Source organism: Zeus faber, assembly GCF_960531495.2.
Source record: "Zeus faber genome assembly, chromosome: 1".
NCBI classification, from domain to species: domain Eukaryota; kingdom Metazoa; phylum Chordata; class Actinopteri; order Zeiformes; family Zeidae; genus Zeus; species Zeus faber.
The window spans coordinates 21881300-21902843 of NC_137193.1; the positions used below are offsets into that span (position 1 = coordinate 21881300).

The following is a 21544-nucleotide window of genomic DNA, read 5'->3' on the forward strand; positions in this document are numbered from 1 at the left end:
GGACTTGGCACCTGCCCACGCTGCCAAAGGTACCAAAAGCTGGTTCAATGACCATGGTGTTACGGTGCTTGATTGGCTCGCCTGATCTGAACCCCATAGGGAATCTATGGGGTATTGTCAAGAGGAAGATGAGAGACACCAGACCCAACAATGCAGATGACCTGAAGGCTGCTATCAAAGCAGCCTGGGCTTCCATTACGCCTGAGCAGTGCCACAGGCTGATGGCCTCCCTGCCACGCCGCACTGGTGCAGTAATTCATGCAAAAGGAGGCCCAACCAAGTATTGAGTCCATAGAAATGAACATACTTTTCAGAAGCCTGACATTTCTGTTTAAAATATCCATTTTTTTATTGATCTTAGGTAATATTCTAATTTTCTGGGACACTGAATTTTATCTATAGTCACAATCATCAAAATTTCAAGAAATAAAGGCTTCAAATATATCACTATGTGTAATGAATCTATATAATATATGGGTTTCACTTTCTGAAATGAGTGACAAAAAATATTGAACCATTTGGTGATATTCTAATTTTATGAGATGTACCTGTATAATAAAATCAATCAGCAATCTGAAGCAGATGCTGAAGCCGTTGGCCCACTCAAAGTTGTCCAGAAGAGACCATGCAAAATATCCCCGGACCGACTTTGTGATTCCATGATCATTTTTCAATAATGTCATGTTTAAAGATTAGCATCGATCCTGTCCCATGGCAGCATTCTCTTTTACCATCTAAACTACTACCCATACACATATAGTTAATTCTCTTGTGGTGCATCTAAATTCAGTCCACTCATTTTGTGACATCCAACCTCAAGATTGAGATCATGTAAAGGATACATCTTTCTATCACAAAGCTAAAACATCACGTGAAGACAAGACACTTCCATTGCTACAACGGTCAGCCCTGAGGTGTTTTCAAAACGTTGGCCGCGTATGGCTTTCTCTCTCGCAAAGTGAGTTCCCAGCCAAGGACTTTTGACTCTTTTGAGCCACTGAGTCCCCTCTAATCACCCGATTAAAGTAACAGGAGCTGGATGGAAAAACCAGGTCCGGCCGTGAACGGTAACACTGAAGCGAGGCATCTGAACCCATCGCCCCATGGGGTCCTGCTGGGACACTGCTGCACTGGAATGATCTTCACGGTCTTCTCTTCGGCACGAGGGTTATGTAGGTCGACCTACAAGGACCCCCAGCAGCCAAGTGTCAATAGATATGCAGTACATTTGAAAAATCTTATCATGTTATTTCTAAGTAACTAAACATCAGCAAACAGCCTCCACGTATTGGTGCCACATAGCATTTATACTGATATGAATGTAGAAGAGGAAAGTCTTCTCTTTTTATTAATATTTGATCATTATTTTACTGATTCTTAATGTCGTTTGCGTGTTGCGTAGTACGAGTACGTCATGCTTACGTGCTCATTCCTGTCCTGTCACGGGGGAAATGATGCCTGTATGAAACAGGTCAGAAGATCTTATGCGGGGGGATTTTAAATTCATGAAAAGCCAAACACCAGAACGGAACCCAGACATCTGACGTCACATGTTTTATCATTATGATCGGGACAAAATTTCGCATAGTGAGACATCCAAGGGTTAACAGCAATTGACAAGATTTGATATTTATTTCATACTTCTATCAGTATACAAAATCACATCCAGTGACTTTTTTTTCCACCCCCTTCATGTGTTTTGTACATCATGGAGGGGGACGGCAAAGTGTTAGACAGAAACTCCCGGGCGCAAACAAAGGGTTCAAATATTGATTCTGGAAAAGCGACACGTTTTCAACGCTCCCCTGTCCGGGTGACGGCTGATCTCTGCAGTGAGTGTGTGTGTGTGTGTGTGTGTGTGTGTGTGTGTGTGTGTGTGTGTGTGTGTGTGTGTGTGTGAGAGAGACACCCTCACTGCTGATCTCGGCACGGCTTCCCCAAACAACATTGCAACATAGGATTTGGAGAGTTTTGAGAGCGTGTTATAGTTACCAAGCGTTTTATGGATGACGTAGGAGTTAAAACTGCCAGGATCTTAAAAGGAGTAGAGAAAGCTAAATGTTCCAAGCTGGAAAGGTGAGGCCTAACAAACCAGACTGAAAATCAACCGAACAACAGCCATGAATAATAGCAGTGTAAAGGAACGGACCAAGGCGCCTCGTGACGACTAGTGATCTCTCAAAAATTTAAACTTATAACGACTGTAATGGAGCTAACGCATCATTTACTGCCAGAAAACGAAACAAAAAGGTGTTGTAGAGGCGTTCTTTTGGTTCCGACGCTTTTCCTGGTTGGAAGGTGGATGAGAGAGGGAGGAGAGGGGGATGGAGAGACGATAAAGGGGAAGTAAAGCCAAGAGAAAGGACTTGGGGTCCGATTTCTCTCCAGTGGGCGTGGCTCAACGAAACAAACAAACAAACAAACTACTTCCCATCGTGAGACCACATGCCCTGACTGTCCCATGCTTCCAATTCCACAGCGTCTGCAAAGGACCCAGACGCTGGACCGCAAGGCTCACGTTTGAGGGGAGTCAGACACTTCCAATAAAGACAGTTTGGCACACAGAGGGGTTTTTTGTGGGGGGGGGGTGAAAGGTGAAAGGTCAAGGCTGGGTGAAAGTGGCTCTCAGTGGGTGGGAGGCTCCTGGATGGGCATGTCTTCGGGCTGGCTGAACAGGTTTTCGGGGCCAGGATTGCCGCTGCTCTCCTGCTCGTTATGGTTACTGCTGGACGCCGACGGACTCATCTTAGTCTGAGGAAGAGAAACGGAGAAGAGTTGAGGAGGAAGAACTACGGCTGCCCAGAAAATAATGTGTTTATTATGCGCTGATGAATTGTGCTTTATGAGGGTAAACAAAAGAAAACGCAACCAGCAAAGACAAATGGAAACAACAGTGGGGGGGGGGAGACGTTGAATGGAAAGAATACCGTAAAAATGAACAGAGAAAACACTGACAGATTGAGATTGTTTCTCCAAACAGTGATTTATTATTCTTTTCAGGGGAATTTAGGGGAAAGATAAACTGCCTTTGAGTCACTGGAGCCTTTGATGATGCTTAAAAGTGAGAACTATTGAGCACAGATAAAAAAAGGAACGAGGGTTCGGAATTAAACCAGATTAGGACGCACATCATCCCAGCAGCTCCATGGACTGTATTGATTTGGTAAAGGGTTATTGATTTCCCGCTTTGAAAGTCAAGTCTTGACCGTGCAGCCGGTGGAAACACGGGTGACAGTAACAAGATGAACGAACCACTTTTTTAACTACGTTGGAGGGATCAATAGCTGATGATAGTGGAGGCGTTTTCTTTTTCCCCTGCTCCGTGGTTGACAACTTTACCTTCAGAGTTTCCACTTTCTCTTCGAATGACTTGAAAGAAGGAGTGTTCCTGTGAGAGGAAGAGACATGCGGAGATGAGGCACATGGATTTCCCTTCCTGGTCCTCTAGAGGGGAAAAAGCACTTTGGGAAAGTGGACACGAACAGGGTCACATTCCCGGCGACGGCCACGGGATATCCAAGATAAAAACGCCCTCAGAGGTCACGTCATCCGATACTCGACACAATGAGGAGTGCTCCAAACTGACCCCAAAAACCTCTGCGCTGCTGCCAGCGTCTGTGTGTGCTCTGTTTTCACACAGACGTTCTGTTCGCTGAGCCTGGCCCTTAAAAGATTTATTTAACAGTCTACCGCATTTTGAAATGTTATGCTAATAAAATAGCCAATTGGGCCATTTTAAAATAAATAGCTAATAACAATAATAAATATTTATTTTAATTATTATTAAGTAATTCATTAACTAAGAATTTTAAATGTTTCATTATTTTTCTAGTTTGAAATATGAAGAAAAATAGAAAAGTGAAAAGTGAGGGGAATAACACATAACGTGAGTTGTTGTAGATACAGCATCAGCAACTATGCATATGTAAATATACAACGTCCTTGCAGAGGCTCTCGTTTAACTTTGTCAGTCATACAGATACAACAAAAAATAAACACCTTATGCCAAAAAACTGGAAATGTTCCCGTAAAACATAGAGACAAATTAAAAGCAAGACCAAAAGTGATGTCTTCAATTCCATATATGAGACACTTTTTGAGTAAACACCCAAAGCGCTCAATGTGCAGAAAAATGTTACAGGTGCAATTCCCGCCCTGGCCACCAGGTGAGATATTCACCCAAACATGTTGTGTGTGGCCTTACCTCATCGCAGGCATGCTAGCAGAGTGCTGCAGAGAGCGAATGCTATCCGAAAGCATTAGGGATAAGAGAAAGGCATTAGCGTTGAGCTTAGCAGGGCGGGGCAGAGAGAAACTTGAGGCAATGCAGAACAACCCCACTTTACATTAAAACAGTGATTACTACACAGAGCGCATGGCTCCCATGAGTCCTGCCCGATCCCATTAACATTGATTGTGTATTAGTGCAGTAGATAAAATACTAATCGTGCATCTTATAGGGGAATATCTGGTCATCAAGACGCGCAGACGCACGCACACACACACGCACACACACGAAAGCCCCCACCCCCAAAATTGCTGTGCGTCCCAGCTAATGCGGGAGAGTGCGTTTCTCAGCACGCTGCGGCTTTGGGGGTTTCATAATCTCATTTGGAGCCCAATAATCCAGAGAAGAGAGGGGGCAGAGAGATGAGGATCGGGGGTGGGGAGAGATCACATAGTTAGGATATAACTAAGACGCTTTTTATCGCTTGTCCAACCAGGCAAGGAACATCTCTGAATATCTCCATATCTCCATCTCAATATCTCCATTTGTTTGGTTCAACGTTGGGCGCTTTGCTTCAAGGCACTTCAGTTGTCGCCCCCCACCCCCTACTGTGTTCACATGCGCATCACCGCTCAAGGACTGAACTGAATGTTCTTAGGTGAAACATCATAATGAAATGAAAGTTAACTAATGTAAACTAGGCAGAGGTTGATAATGGGCTGAATAAAGCTGTGCCACATATAAAGAAAATGTGTGAAATTAGAAAGGTGCCAGAATGAACAGAAATATACACAGACATGATTTATGAATATGTGCAGAACAACACACACTCACACACACACACACACACACACACACCCCCAAATAGGTACTAATATCTGTTACATGATCTTACTCCATTGTTAATTTTTCAATTAGTTCACTGAATTGGATTTTATTGTTTATGCACTTTTTATTTATAGTGGGAAAACCTTCTCCCTACATCACAACGTTACATAGAGCAGGTTAAAGGTTTTGGTAAACACCCATGCATGACTAGTGTGTTCGTGCATGTTGAGTGAGACAAATAGAAAGTGGAGTTAAACCACAAGGAAGCCGGTGAAGTTCAGTAGATTTGGTAAAACAATGACTGGAATTGGCACCTTACCCAAGGACATTGGAAATAGACTGCAACCTGCAAAGTCAAGTATTTAGTGGAAGTCAATGCACGGGCATTTTCCGGAGAGAGTGTGTGAGTACAGAAATCTGTTATGGATTCAGTAAAACGCTGTTAAAATAAGTCAGTCATTATTAAAGGCTGCCTCCAGTATTTTATACATTTTTCATATTTCTCTATGGCATTCCCTGCAGCAATGCATCGATTCCTAACTCCCCATCATACATTTTTGACAAATAACTCCTCTGAGGAATCTTCAAATCTCAAATTCTTGTTTAAAAACGAATGATTATCCGAGCTGGCCTGCCTCCCACTGTGAAGTCAAACCATGTCTTCATTTTCCTGCCTACAGCTTTCCAGCAAAGTCTATTGAACGAGGGAGTCTATCCCTATAGTTTTCAGAAGAGGGTGAAGGAGAAAAATCTATGGTATAAAACTAAAAATATGGTATAAGTGTTCATAATGATATCACGCAGGGAATCATGCAGCAGAGTATCAGACAAGCGGGGCAGCATTTTATGCGGGAAAAAAGCAAATATTGTAAAACATGTCAATCATAATTGGCAGCATTGCGTCACATTCAACCATTTATGCTGCATTCACATGGAACACGGGAGAGGGCAAACGGCACGGCTTAACAGCACTTTCTGAACGGCACAGAGGAGCAAGGGGGAGGTACCAAGGCAAAACATAACGATATGTTGCGATGGTCTCCTCCTCCTATGGTGAAGACCCCAGGTTTTTAGTAATGCATATACTGTACATATAAAAATGCAGCTTACTATTCATACTTTATTGCAAACCTAAATGAATGTTAAATTCCCTCCAAAACGTATTGTCATTCATAGTTGGTTTTCTATACACACGCCGGCTGTAAAGCATCAAATTCATCTACGAGCAGGTTTGACTATTGATTATTTCGCATTATGGATATATTTATGGATGTTGTTATGCAGCTTTGAGAGACAGCGCATCTTGATCTATTAACTGAGTGATGGCTGATCACCTGGTTTCCACTGCCAACAGAAACCCTTCTTTTTTATAAAGTAATTATTCATATTTTATTATATCATAATGTAAGTAATAACCTGGTGTTGCAACTTTACCGGACCAACTGTGCCGTCCGAGACCACCACGTCCAAATACTCCATCTGCTTTCTCGCTACAAGCACCAAACAGCCTCCATTGCAATTAATAAATAGAAAAAACAACTTATATATCAATCCACGGTTTTTATATAAGCCATGAGTGCGATATTACTGAGAGAACGGCAACTACTGGTTTGGATTCGAGCAGGAGACAGAAGACATGTAGTTAGAGTCGGCTCCTCGACTACATAACATCTGGCTATAATGCCGTCGCGGAGGACGGCAGAAAGTTTCAATATTTTAACTTGGACGGCAAATGCTGCGTACCGTTGCCATTTGCCAGTCTTCCTCTGCCGGTCTGCCGTCATGCTCTCGTCCACTAACAGGACTTCCAGTTTACCGTCTCCCGTGTTCCATGTGAATGCAGCATAAAGCAGGATTTTTTTTGCAAATAGGGTGCAATGATTGTAGTTTTGACTGAGGCATGCCTTTTCAAATGTTAATATCTTGTAACAGCACAGAATAAGGTTGATTACCACACTGCTATTAAGAAAATTACACGACTAAAATGATTTGGATTAGAAAAACATCTCATGGCACTGGCAGAAAACAACCTCATTTGTCACACATCATTATCCACAAGAAGACACTTGATAGTGATCATGTTGTTTACTGGGGATCAACGTTTTCTTTGCATGATCCTTTCCTGTCCTGTGGGAACAGCGAGCTCTTACTTGACGTCTTCAAACTTGCGGGTGATGGCGGTGCCAACGTTGGAGAAGGCAGTGGTGGCCCTCTGGCTCGCCATGGCCCATCGCTCCGACGTCCGCTTGTAACTGCAGGGGAATAGAGGAACAGGCTGGTCTGAATTAACATCCTGGAGATGGCTGCATAGCGTCTAATCGCCACTCCTTTGTGATCAAATAAAGAAACTCGACCAATGGGGCGTTCAGGTTTGTGCCTGTCTTGAATGCCTCGTAGAAGCACTGGATATGGTGATGAAACTTTTGCGACAACATTGATGCACTGCATCGTATACAATTAATTAATTTGTCTAAATATAAAATGTAGGTAGCGATGCGTATAACAGAATTTTAGATATAGACAACTCCTATGGAGACGACTTCTCTTGACGTGACATTGCTTTCAAGGAGGGAAAATACCAAGGCTGATGAGAGACAGGGAGAGTTAAAGAGAGAGGTAGATTCAAGAGGTTTATTTCTTACATACATATACATACGTTAATACATATATGCAGTGAAATGTCTGAGATTTTGAACAATAGTTACCAAACATAATTGCTAACCTAATTCCTACCTAGCTAACTAACCGAAACCAACTGATTCCTAAAACATAATACAGTTTGTAAATAGAATCATAAATAAAATAAAATAAAATAAAAATAAGGCTCAAAAAGATAATACAGAGTGGGGGTAAAAAATAGAAGTGAAGGGAGTAGAGTTATGTATATGAGATAGGCTATTTGTATATACAGATATGTGCAGTAAAGTGCATGTGAATAAAGTGTGTATGGAGATATACAGTAGAGTACACAACAGTACAGCACAGCAATACAGTAACACTGAACAGAACAGCGCAGTATGCAGTAACCCAGAACAGTGATACAGTAACTTGCAGTACAGTATGCTACATACAGTACAGTAAGGCAGTGGGGCCTATGTGAATGTCTCAGTGCTTTTTGTTAGGACCCCTGGTGAGGTCAGCATTGACAGTCCTTATGGCTAACGGGAAGAAACTCTAGGCCTTTCTCAATCTGCGTTCTTGTCTGTACTTGTGTTCTTGTGGACTTGTGAAACGTCATCAGTCGCAGCCCAACTACTGTTCCAATTCAAAGTCTGCATCGAGCCAAGTCCAGTCCAAATGCCCGGATGTGGACCTGCTCCGCCCATTTTATGGAGGATGCATCGGTGGTGACTTGTGTGGACTTGGGACAGCCAAGTATCCCAAAATGCATTTCGCAGCAAGCGGTGGTAATGGTAATGGTCCCCGGGAGTCTGTACTCCCGAGTCGAACTTGCCAAGTCTGAACTACCAAGTCTGCAAATCCGGATTTTGCGTACTTGGTATTGAGAAACGACCTCTGTCTCAGTCTCTCTGTTCTCACTGTGACTGCGGAGGAGCTTGCCCGACCGCAGCAGCTGGAGCAGTCCATTATTGGGGTGGTGAGAATCCTTCATGATCCTGCGGGCTCCGCTACTACACCTCCTGGTGTATAAGTCCTGCAGGGAGGGGAGGGTATTTCCCGTGGTACGTTCGGCTGAACGCGCCACCCTCTGCAGGGCCCGCCTGTCCTGAGCAGTACAGTTCCCAAACCAGGCAGTGATGTTGCCTGTCAGGATGCTCTCCACTGCTCCACAGTAGAAGGACTTGAGGATCCTCATCGAGACCCTGAATTTCTTCAGCTGCCTGAGGTGGTAAAAACGCTGCCTCGCCTTTCTCACCAGAGTGTCCGTGTGTGTGTAGTCCACGTTAAATTCCCCGTGACGTGGACTGCCAGCTACTTGAAGGTGCTCACCCTGTCAACAGAAGTCCCATTAATCACCAACGGTGCGTGCGCCCTTGGTTGTAATCCCCTCCTAAAGTCCACAATCAGCTCCTTAGTTTTGCTGACGTTCAGGTGGAGGTTGTTGTCCTGGCACCAGCGTGACAGGTCAGTCCCCTCCTCCCGGTAGGCCTTCTCATCGTCGTCGGTGATCAGGCCCACAATGATGGTGTCGTCAGCAAACTTGATGATGGTGTTGGAGCTGGACCTGGCCACATCGTCATGTGTGTACAGAGAGTACACTATGGGGCTGAGGACGCAGCCCTGGGGGGATCCTGTGGTCACGGTGAGGGAGCTGGACATGTGCCTCCCCACCCTAACCACCTGGGGCCGGGCTGAGAGGAAGTCCCGGATCCAGGCACACAGCGGAGTGCTCAGTACTTGCTCCCGCAGCTTCACAGCCAGTCTGGTGGGGACTATGGTATTGAAAGCTGAACTATAATCGATGAACAGCAATCTCACATAGGCCCCCTTCTGGCCATCCAGGTGCGTGAGCGTGGTGTGCAGTACCCGGGAGACCGCATCGTCCATGGATCTGTTCGGCCGGTACGCGAACTGCAGCGGGTCCAAGGTGCGCGGGAGGGAGGCGCAGATGTATTCCTTAATTAGCCTCTCGAAGCACTTCATGACCACCGACGGTAGTCATTCAGGCAGGCAGGAGAGGCGATCTTCTGGACAGGAATGATGGTGGACCTCTTGAAGCAGGACAGGACCGCCCACTCGGCCAACAAGGCATTAAATATTCTAGTGAGCACCGGGGCTAGCTGGTTAGCACAGGCCTTCAGTACTCGCCCAGATATGCCATTTGGGCCCGCAGCTTTCCTGGTGTTCATACACATCAGAGCCCTCCTGACCTCATGCTTGGACACAGAGTGCACGCTCATCCCCAGCGGTGTAATTCCAATTATCTGGCGACCTAGCGGTGTTGTTACCAGACTCAAACAACGCCTAAAATGAGTTCAGTTCATTGACTAGGGAGGCGTCCACACTCGTGGCTGGGAAGGAGCTGCTGTTGTAGTTCATAGTAGTGCGCAGCGCCTACCACAAGTGTCTGGTGTCCTGTTGGGCCATCTGTCGCTCCACTCTGTCCTTATACATCCGTTTAGCGTCCTTCACCGCCCTACGCAGATTGTACGACGCCGCTTTGTAATTGTACATATTTCCGGATACAAGACTGTCGTTGTAATCGGCCGTGCGAGCATTCAGAGCGCTGCGGATGGATTTATCGACCCACGGTTTCTGGTTCGGAAATATCCGAACTTTCACCGTGGGAACGATGCTAACATGGTTATAAAGCACGTAGCTACTTCCGTAAACTCGCTGACGTCACTGGAACTTGATTGCAACATGTCCCAGTCTACGTCAGTAAGAGCGTCCTGAAGTGCGGCCTCTGATTGAGCCGACCAACCCTTTACGTCCCTCGTCACTAGTGTTCCCCGCGCGATGCACAGCTTGTAAATGGGGATCAGGTGGTGGAAGGAGTGAAAGATTAGAGTTGAAACATAAGCAGTCGAAAAAAAGTTGAGGAGAGAACGACAGAAGAAGGATGTGCGACAGGCAAGAATGATGATGAAAAACGGTCCAGTAACAAGAGAAGCTTCACCAGCAGAACCATACTTCAGTCCAGTGGGGGTGGGGTGGGATAACCCATTGGGTGAACAACACAGACAAACACAATCAATGAAGGGGGACGTATTATGGAAAAACTCTGTTTTTCAGTGCTTGTGCACATGCATTATGCTCTCTGATGGGCCTACTAACACACAAATTGTTTTGCTGTTTTTTCAGTTTTTCTGCTTCAGTCATGAAACGTGATGAAACAAGCCGTTCGGATTGGCGACCCTTTCTGTCGCCTCGGTAGAATTATAACTGCCCCCCCATCTGAGTAACTCCACCCACGGCTGGAGAATAAAAAACGCCCCCGCGTTCACAGACCAGCACAAATCTTTAATACCATAAAGACACCGCAAAGTGTGTCTGTTAAGACACTGCAGACAATGGAAATTTAAGTATTTAAAAAATAATTCTGCTATGTGTTTATTTCTAAAGAAAAAAATAAAGTATGCGGTAAATAGACTGTAGGCTGCGGTTCACAATCTGCTGTGCGTTTCCCCAAACAAAACTAATAAAAATAGTGCGTTTTTATTGTAGATGTATTTCTTTTATTTTCCGACATTTACTAATTGAATGAAACAAAAATCCCTGCGTGTGGTGTCCGGCGCGGTGTCCCCCACAAGCTCAAATCACAGCAACACAAGACAGAACAAAGGTTCCGACTTTGGCGAACTGATAAGGTGAAACCATTGAAGTTTACAGACTAAATACAACGGACCTCGGAAGTCATGCTCAAACCCTATTGGCTCACAGAACCCGGAACCCGTGCTCAAACCCCATTGGCTCACAGAACTAGGGGCCTCAGGAGGGTGCCACCACTCATTGAAACAACCCGCCAAGAACTGGATGGTTTCATGGCAGAATGGTTGGAATGCATAATCTGAGTGGTATTTTCAGCAAAGAAAACTTCAAAAACATGTTTTTGGGACGTCAGACCTATCAAAGGAGCATATTAGGTTCCCTTTAATATGTCATTTAAATGTGCAGGCAAAAAGCAGAATCACTTGACCGGCAGCACTTGACTCTTATTTAAAATAGAAGGTCCCCTCTTGTACTGTTAAGACTGACAGAAGCAACATTAATAAGCAAAAAAAAAAAAGATAAATCTGTGTCTTTTATCTGACCTCGCTATATTCATGAATGACTTTAAAATGAATGCCCTCAAGATGCCCGAACAGCCCCAACAAAGTGTAGTCGACGTCAAAACCTGCCTATGGTAAAATTGGGGTTTTTTCTCCTTGCTCCAATTAAGTTATTATTAAGAGCAAATACAAAATAAGATATAATCCACAGGATAAAGCCCTCTTTAAAATGCACACTTCACCATTCCAAACAGGTCATAAAAATGACCAACAATAAAACTGAACAATATGAATTTCCCTAAGAGAAAATTAAAATGAGTGCGATGGTGTAATCAATCTTAAAAATTTAATAGTAAGAATATATTTTATACAAGTAAAGCCTAGTGCATGCAGCTAAGTTACTTAATGATTTGCAGGTAAAGCATTATTTAATATTATTATATAAGCATTATTTATTCTCAATAAGGTGGCCATGATTATTTTCGTAATATTTGTATCACAGAGAAATGTTTAGATATTGATAACATTAAAGTTAAATTATCCATTATGTTGATAGGATAAAATAAGCCAGTTGCTAGGTAAAGCACATGACATCACAATGCAGAGTAGGAATTCCATATGTTAATGTTAAGAGTTTGAGAAGAGCACTGTAGATGACTTCACTTCTATGGATATTTCCACCAAGAAGCTACCTGTTCATCCACAACATGGCGGCGTTTTCTTCGTACAAAGAAATTCTCTACTCACAGATGCTTGTATTGGTGTTTGAAGGGTCTCCCCCACTTTTGCCAGGTACTATTTAAAAAATCCCCTTTGAAAAATAAATATTGTTGAATTGGAGTAGGCCTCAAATACAATGGACCCTATTTTATTTTTGTTGTTTTGTTTGTGAAGGATACTTTTGTATTTATTTGTCATACATTAACTCTTGATATGATATGATGTTGCCCGAGGTAGAAAGAAAACTGAAAATACTGAAAATACTTAAAAAACACTTGATTTTGACTTGAATAACATTTTGGTTTACTAAAAAACTAGTTGTAGCACTCAAGTAGTTCCTTATTTCACTCTGTGTATTTGGGGAACACAATCTTTTAGAAGCTGGCTGTAAACAATTTTCAAATAACAGACAAACACATTGAATTAAAAAGTCATTTTTATTTTGCGTTAAGAAAAGTCGCGATTGCACTGCACACACATAAATGCTCTACTTTGATTGGCTCTGGAAATGATTTTTTTCCCCCTTTTTTTAGACTGCACGGATATTAATGTCAATATTGTGAATGTTATCGAAATTGAAAATTGAAAAGTACAATACTTTGTAGAGTATAACTAAAAGAGTTAAAGTACTGAAATTTAGTTTAAATCAATAAAGTACAGTTAAAGATGAAAATGTACCCAGGTACTGTAGTAGAGTAGTTGTAGGTATTTACTTTCCACTTCTACTGGTTTGCTAAATTTGACCCTTTGTCTTGCTTCTGCTTAAGAGTGGATTCTGGCCGGTATGGATGCCACCAATCTGCTGGACAGTAGTCTCTCCGGAGACGTGGTCTCAGATATCCATTGCATGCTGGTACGCATGTACTTTCCTGACTGCTGGCCCGCCTCTCTGGACACACCGGTCCCGCCTATTATTGAGCGTGCCGGACATTCCTTTGAGAATGTCCCTCCCAACTTGGTCGGAGATCCACGGTTGGAGCCTTTGCCTGGATCGGCTGAACCCAACCGTCTGGGGTTGAGGCCGGTTCCCACCGCCGCTGCCGCCACCGCCACCACCCCAACCACTGCCGCCACCATCGCCATCACAACCACCATCTCTGCACTGATCAACAGCGTAGATGGCTCAGCCGTCTCCAACGGCTTAAGGATCCTTGGGCCACGGGGCCTGCGAGTCCCTACACACCCGGAGATCTTCAACCAGAGGTTTCTCAAAATGTACAAATCCACGTACACGTTTAGGTTCAACGACCTGAACCACGTTGTCTCGGCCGTCTGCAACGCTGCCCGGCACAAGCTTCCCGGAATGTGGAGGGTAACGACATACGACGACGCCAGGCGGCGCGTCACATCTGTGCTGTGCCGCATGTATCACCTGGACCAGAACGGCCAGCCCTACAAGTGGATACACGAAGCCCGGGTTCAAGATTGGTACAGGCTGGACACCCCAAGCGGTAGCAAGAGAAAGGTCTGTTATGAAGCAGAGGACGAACCTGCGCCAAAAAGGGCCATGCGATTTTAAAACAGATTGAGGCCTTTGTAAACAGGGAGTGCACACCTTATCGATGCAGGGCTCATAACATCCTCTTATGTATCCCACATATCTGTAAATAAATAAATTAGTCTGTTGAAGCTAGTAGTTTTGGAATTTCAGGATTTCTTGCTCTGTTATCATTTATTTATCCATTCACCATTAAAGGGGATGCAGATTGGTGAGTAGGTTTTGCAGGGAGGTAGATGCAGACGGATGTGAAGATAAGAGTTGCAGGTTTTGTTTCTCCGTATGTTCATGTGACTGACAAAGTAAGAAAAGTGTAAAAATGTATAATAGACAGTATGAGAGGAGCCAATGAGAGTAGACATGGAGTGAGGGGGAGGGGAGGAGTCAAGAACGGGAGACGGGAGTGGACCAGAGCAGCAGCCAAAAACACATACCTTTTTTACTTTTCTTCTCTAGGTTTTTGATATATTTCATATTTAAATTATATTTTATGCATTTTAATGATACAGTGAAAATAATGAATAAAGAATCCTGTCCCGCGGATGGTACCGCATCATTTCCAGGTCACTTGCATGTGTTTTCATGACAAAAAGTAGTTTGGAGACCCAACAGACTCGCTGGGGATTTCTCCTGGTGAAAGACCTTGTAATGTGTGACCCCGCCAATCAGTCATGTAGTTTCAAACCACAACGACTTCAAGATTCCCGATCACGAGACAGAAAATTGTGTCGCGGTAACAGTACATCGATCTGACAACTTTGAAAGTCGTGTAGTGTGTCCATGACATAAGGGTGTTTGTGGTTGATGTTTTCCTTTGATTGTGGAAGTTTGTAAATTTGGGGTGTGTGTGTGTGTGTGTGACATAAGCACTTCAGGAAGGGAGCATGATGGGAGGTGTGGAGTACTGTACGTACACGTTGGAAGTGGTGACGTCCTGCCAGCCCTTGGTGATGTTCTGTTTCAGCTCGTTGAGCGGTGTAATGCCCAGCTTCCGCTTGATGTCGGCTAGTTGCTTTTCCTTGGCGGCCAGAACCTGGGATAGAGTCTGGATCTCATCCTCCACCTGGAGGCACATTCCAACACACACACACACAATTCTAACATTCACTGCTTATGTGTATCTATGTGCTCTCTATTGCATGAGACAATTTTCTTTCATGTTGTATCAGAATCAATGTCAGGTGACGAAAGCAGAGTGAGCCCTTTCAAGGATCAGTAGAACACATTTAAAACACAGTTTATAGAACACCAGATGCATTACATTGCTTGATCTTCTACACTAGACTTTAATCATTGCATTTTGTTGTCCATACGTTGAGATGCTTGAATCATCAAAAAGGAAACATTTATTGTAGGGCACATTCCAACATCAGGTTTGGACCATATGGAAAACTGTAGCATCACGATAATCACTGGGAATGTTATCACAGTATCTGCCTATTAATTCAAAATCACAAGTTAAAAAAGCCAACTGTATTTCATTACATTCAACTACATGGTAGTTGAAAGCATACCAGACTAGTTGAAACTAAACTGGACTTTAACAATTAGTAGATAATTCATAATCGCAAGTCTAGGGCATATTTCCTCATCATCGATCATTTAGCGTACAAAAAATGTACGTTATGATATGCTGAAATCTTACTTAAATGACAACGCAATGTTATGAGAAGACAAATTAATTGATAATATAGATTTATGGTACAGCCCGACTTCAGGTAAACCATCATCTGACCTTCAACCCCCCCCGCCCAATGCTAACTGACCTTGGCCAGCTCTCCTTGCAGCTCCTCCCGCTCCTCCTCAGTCATGGCGGGGTCCATGTTGGGGGCGCCGGCGGAGGACGCGGCATCCTCCCCGATCTCGGGCAGGGAATCTGGGTGCTGCTTGGAACCTGACAGAGGGAAGGGGGAGAGAAAGAAAGAAAAATATGAATGGAGGAGGAGGAAAGGCACAACATGGAGGAGGTGGAGGCAGGGGACAGAAGGAGAATAGAGGGGAAGGGAACAATGAAAAGAAAAAAAAAAAAGAGTCAAAAAATGGAAAGGAAAAAGGAATGAGATTGATAAAGAGACAAGATTACAGGAAAAATAACAACAGGGTGTGCAGAGTACAGGAAAAGGGTATGCAGGAAAATTGTATGAGTTAAAAGAAGACAGAAAGTAAGAGAGAAAGACAGAAGTAGAAGAGCTGCGTGGTTGGAGCTTCTCATCTCCGAGAGGGTGAGGAGAGGCAGCGAGGGAGCAAAGAGGAGAACAAGAAGATTAAGAGACACTAGAGATGGTCTTTGATGGCAGGCACTGGTCTAAAGGCAGGGGTGAGAAATATGCATTATCCAGCGCGCGCACACACACACACACACACACACACACACACACACACACACACACACACACACACACACACACACACACACACACACACACACACACACACACACACACACACACACACACACACTTTTGATGTGCCACTCTCCAGCAGGGCTCGGAGCGGCAGCCCATCAATAATACAGAGAACTTTCTAGATAGAGACATCCCAGCTCCGACAGCAGAGCAAGAGATAGAGGTTGTTAAGCGTCGCAGCCTTCTGGGCTGGGCAACGTGGTATTCATGGGGAGGCCCAAATAAGAAGGAGTAAGCTGCGCCTGGATTTCCTGCTTCATTCATTTGGATAGAAGTTAAAAAAAAATAAAAAAAAATAAAAAAAAATTAAAAAAGGAGAGGAGAGGAGCAGGAAAAAAATATATAATATATAATAATGATACAGTAGGGAGGAAACAGATAAAAAGAAGCATCTGGAGACACATACTGTGCTGTGCAACTGTTCAAAAAATATTTATACAAACGACAGAGCAGAGCCAAGTGTTGAAACACAAGATACAAAAGCCCCAAATGAGCCCAAAAAACAGGTTTTACAGCATATCACTTGCACTGGCCTAGAGGCTTGGTCAGCTGTTGGTGTGTTACAATTGCCATGAGAAAATAATTTTAAAAAGAAACATGGTTTGGCCTTGTATAGTTTCGCACATGAAAACAGGTAACCTGGGAGCCAAACATCATTAAACATTTAGTTGGTCAAGGAAAACCCTGTGAACAACAAAAAAAGTGAACAAGAATAAGTTTTCGTATTTGGCGGTATCCCTTGTAGTTTATGGATTAACCAACAAGGAGACATAGCTTTTCTGTAAGCACACAAATTATATATCAAAGAATTCAGCTGTTACCTCATACTTTGGTCAGGAATAAGTGCTCAGAATGAAAGAAATTAAAGAAATTTTTAATTACAATTAAAAATTAAATGAATAGAAAAACTCCCTTAAAATGTCGATGAATCTAGCTTTACATTCACCTTGCAAAGTAGAGAAATGTATTAACATTGGAAGATAACAACTGATAGACACACCTACAATAATGATACAATAATAATAATAATAATAATAATAATAATACAATAATAAGCCCTAATTAGCCCAATATATCTGAGATATAATCAAATTACCAAGATGGGATGTTTTCATACACGATGTTTCTAATTCCAAGTCCCCTGCAGCCAATTATTTTTATGTTATTTTTTTCTGTCTAACACACGCACTTCCTCATTCCAGCACCCTGACCTCTCCTACCAGTTTAAAAACATTCCAAACCATGACACACTTAATATGTGCAACGGCAGCAGAAACAAATTGCCCTGCCATTCAACACCCCCACAAACACAATAGTGGAGACTCCCTTAAACACCCAGGCGGCTGCTTGTAAAATCTAAACAACTTATTAATGTACACCAATTAACCTGATTCAAGGAAGGAAAATAAATAAATAAAAAGACAAGCTGGTCTCTGCCATAACTTGATTTTACAGTAATTAAAGGCATGGGAATAACAGGAGCTGATGGCTCAGGCTTCAGATCTGTTATTTATGTCCAAAAATGCTGCGTTAATGGGCTGAAAACATGTGAGATTCAGCTATAAACTACTGTGAAATTTGGAGCCAGAGTGGAGGCAGTCCTTGAAATAAAGGGAAAATAATAAGGGGAAATACTTCTACACCCCCTTGGCCTGAAACCACTTGGACTGCTTTTCTCCATTCTTACATCATCTGCCCCTGAGCTGTCTTTAATGTTCCTCTGCTCCTCTCTCTTCCCATCTTCTTTTACCTCCATTTACTGCCGACGCAGCAATGTTTCGCTACTGAACACATACACGCACGCCAACTCACACCATGATGACAAGCTTGTGTAATGGAACATCTTACCAGGAGTGACTTTGTCCTCCTACTTCCCTCGATAACTTGTCTTATAATAGAACGCACAATAAGAAATGTACAGTATTTTTGGAGGGTCTTTCAAATATTTATGGCCCATATTAGGCAGCCCACGATATACTACAGCAGGAGGAGATCCATCTTAAAATCAGACCTGTTATAACCGAGGTTCTCTGTCTGTCATGTCAGACACCAACATGAGACCTGGTGGCAAAAGCCACAGTAGAAAAACAGTATTTACACAAATAGATTTTGTTTTGGGTGAAAATGTTTTAATGAGGGAAGAGTGTAAGACAGTTTGTAATAAACAGCAGCATAACTACATAAATTGCCTTTTGTTTTGATTTTGCTCTGCTCTCTTGCTACAGCGCTGTGTAGCCGTAGCCCATAATGAATAATTAGTCCTTTAATGAGACATGACTGCAAAGAACATAATCATATAGGTCTTTACTAACTGTCGGCACATAATTAGCTTGGCTTGTTTTAGTAATGACCAAGACAGCTCCTCACAACTTAATATCTGTAGCACTAATAACATCGGAGGAGGACTGATCTATAGGACCTATCTAGCTCACTCATTTATTAAATTTTTTTTTTTATTGCTTTACAGTTATGAAAATGCTAATTGTTTAGTTTCTTATAGTCAATTTGCAACAAAGGATGATTAGAATCTACAAGCAGCAACTGCACCGCATCAGCAGATTTTTATCTGAGTTCAGTTTCAAGCAGCATTCTTTAAACACAACATTATGATAGTTATCACGGATGAGAAGGCTGAAAAGATACCTATTATGGGGACCTATTATGCTCTTTTTTTCACACAAGTACAAATTGGTCTCTAAGATCCACAAAACATGTCGTTGAAGTTTGTTGCTTAAAATAACACTAAGATTATGCATTTGAGCCATTCTAACAAGGCTCTATAACCTTGTTCCAAAAAGGGCTGTAAATCGGAGGAGCCACCCTCCCGAGGCCATGAGGTCTGTGAGCCAATTGGGTTTGAGCACAAATTCCGGGTTCTGTGAGCTAAAGGCATTTGCGCCTGGCTTCCGGCTTTTGTTGTACTTACTCCGTAACTCATCACTTATTTCACCTTATCAGTCCACCAAAATCTGTTTCTGAACAAGTTTAAGGCGAGAAATAAGCAATCCAGTTGCTGCATCTTCACTCATATGAGATCTACACGACCTCATTTAAAAGTTAGTTTCACCTTTCGTTGCCGTTCTCCAAGCTTGTGGGAGACATGGACACCACACTGCGACGCACCGGGATTCTGGGACGCAGGGATTTTTTGTTTCATGTAAACGTTGGAAAATAAAATAAAATAAAATACAGTAAATAAATACATCTACAATAAATACACACAACTTTTATTGGTTTTGTTACGGAAATCCGTGACGAGCTGATGTCACCTCGTGCAGAGGGTAGAAAAATAAACAATGCAAACTGAGCGTTCAGAACTGTCGATCTGAGCATTTTGCTCAGAGCAATTACTTTGTCATTAGTTTATGACAAGTTTGTGATTCAAGCTTGCAAGTTCCAGCCAAATACTCAGCAGCGATTCCTCATGAGCAGGCTTCTGTCTCACTGGACTTGATGTTAGGGTTGATGTTATTTAGTGGCTTATTTTTGTCTCTGGTAGAAAAGGCTCCCAGGCATTAGATCAGGTATTGTTAAAGTGTAAGCCATTGCAACCAGGGATAGGGTGGTCTATGACAAGCCCCACATTAGGAACAAAAGCCTCCAGTTGCCTCCAGTCTGCAAATATGATGACCTTATTATTCTGTAGTGAAGGATATGACGCATACAGCATGGGACAAACACCGAACTACAGGAATAAGATAAAATTAGGAGAAATGAGTTTCAGGGATCTTTAATAATGATGTTTCTGTTCCAAGTGAGTTTGATCTTAACTATTAAATTAATGTGTGACAATGATAGACAACTTTGACTACGTTAAATACCCAAATAGTTCAGAGTTCTCCGTGTGAAAATGTTTGTGGAATAAATTTAAAAAAAAAATGTAAATATCAACAAGTAATGTCATAAATAAGTGAAATATAGGAAGAAATGGACAAGATGGAGGATAACAGTGACGCAAGCAATGTAATGACCACACACACACACACACACACACACACTATTAATAAAATCAGAGATTTCCTGTTTCAGGGGCAGCCCAACACAGACTCTCCTAATCAATCCTTAAATCGGAATCAGAGGGCACAAATATTACAACTACAAATCCAAATCCACACACACACACACACACACACACACACACACACACACACACACACACACACACACACACACCCCCCCCCTTTCTAAATACCTCTGGCAGCCGGCGAGTCAGGCGGAGTGTCGCCGTAGGCAGGGGAGAGGTAAAGGTAGCTGGTGTTGACCCCTTGTTCGAAGTCAAAGGGAGAGTGGTACTCCTCCAGAGGCTCCATGGGTGCAGCCCAAGTTACGAAGTTAGCGCTCTGCTACCGCTACCTATGCTAACAGAGCTAAAATGCTAATTGTATGCATGTGACAGGACCACATGCCAGCACCTGCTGTGGCCCGTTGTTTCTCCACACTGGTGTGTGTGTGTGTGTGTGTGTGTGTGTGTGTGTGTGTGTGTGTGTGTGTGTGTGTGTGTGTGTGTGTGTGTGACAAAGAGATTTAGACTGCAACTTACACAATGTCAAGATCGCATGTGTACTGTCTGTCGGTGTCCTAGAACCTAGAATCAAGTATACAGGCTGTTGAAAAGTGAGCTGTGTGTGTGCGCGCGTGTGTGTGTGTGTGTGTGTGTGTGTGTGTGTGTGTGTGTGTGTATATGTTCTCCAGCAAGGATATCCGTTTTCGCAGGTGTTTCAGCTCCTTTCTCTGGGTGTTAATAAGTTACCTGCCCTCAGACGCTCTGTCTCGCACGCCCACACTCTATTCTCCGGCTTAATCCCAAAGGTCACTGCTGAACAGTCCTCTCATCCCGCCGCTTCCACACACCAGCTCCCACTAGCAGGGCAAGGAACACACACTGGAGTCCTGCTGTGACAATCTATATGTCCGCATCAATTCTTCCCTGGCTCTGGATCTCATCGATGTCCCTCTCTGTCCCTCCGTCCCTCCCACCTCTGTGCCCTCCATCTTGTCATGCAATGCAATGTAAAAAAAAAAAAAAAAAAACTTGAGGTCCCATTTGTGTGCACTGGTCACATGAGCGGGCCAGGGGTGGGGGTGGGGGCCGGTTCTATGAGATAAAAAAACATAATCTGCAGTGTCCTGGATTACAGCCTAGCGCTTATCCAGAGTGGGCTGTCCAGTTTGAAAGAGGAGCGATCTTCGT

At 43.2% G+C, this 21544-nt stretch overlaps 1 protein-coding gene across 1 annotated transcript; it reads right to left on the reverse strand.

Annotated features, from left to right (window-relative positions):
• Nucleotides 1-1550: 1550 nt before the first annotated feature.
• Nucleotides 1551-20663, reverse strand: tpd52 (tumor protein D52; the record flags this gene model as incomplete). Its single annotated transcript, XM_080013216.1, has 8 exons — nucleotides 1551-2751; nucleotides 3340-3388; nucleotides 4205-4246; nucleotides 5376-5402; nucleotides 7207-7308; nucleotides 14863-15011; nucleotides 15715-15842; nucleotides 20546-20663. The coding sequence occupies 8 exons, from the start codon at nucleotides 20661-20663 to the stop codon at nucleotides 2626-2628; spliced, it is 741 nt and encodes a 246-aa protein (XP_079869342.1). The 3' UTR covers nucleotides 1551-2625.
• Nucleotides 20664-21544: the final 881 nt, after the last annotated feature.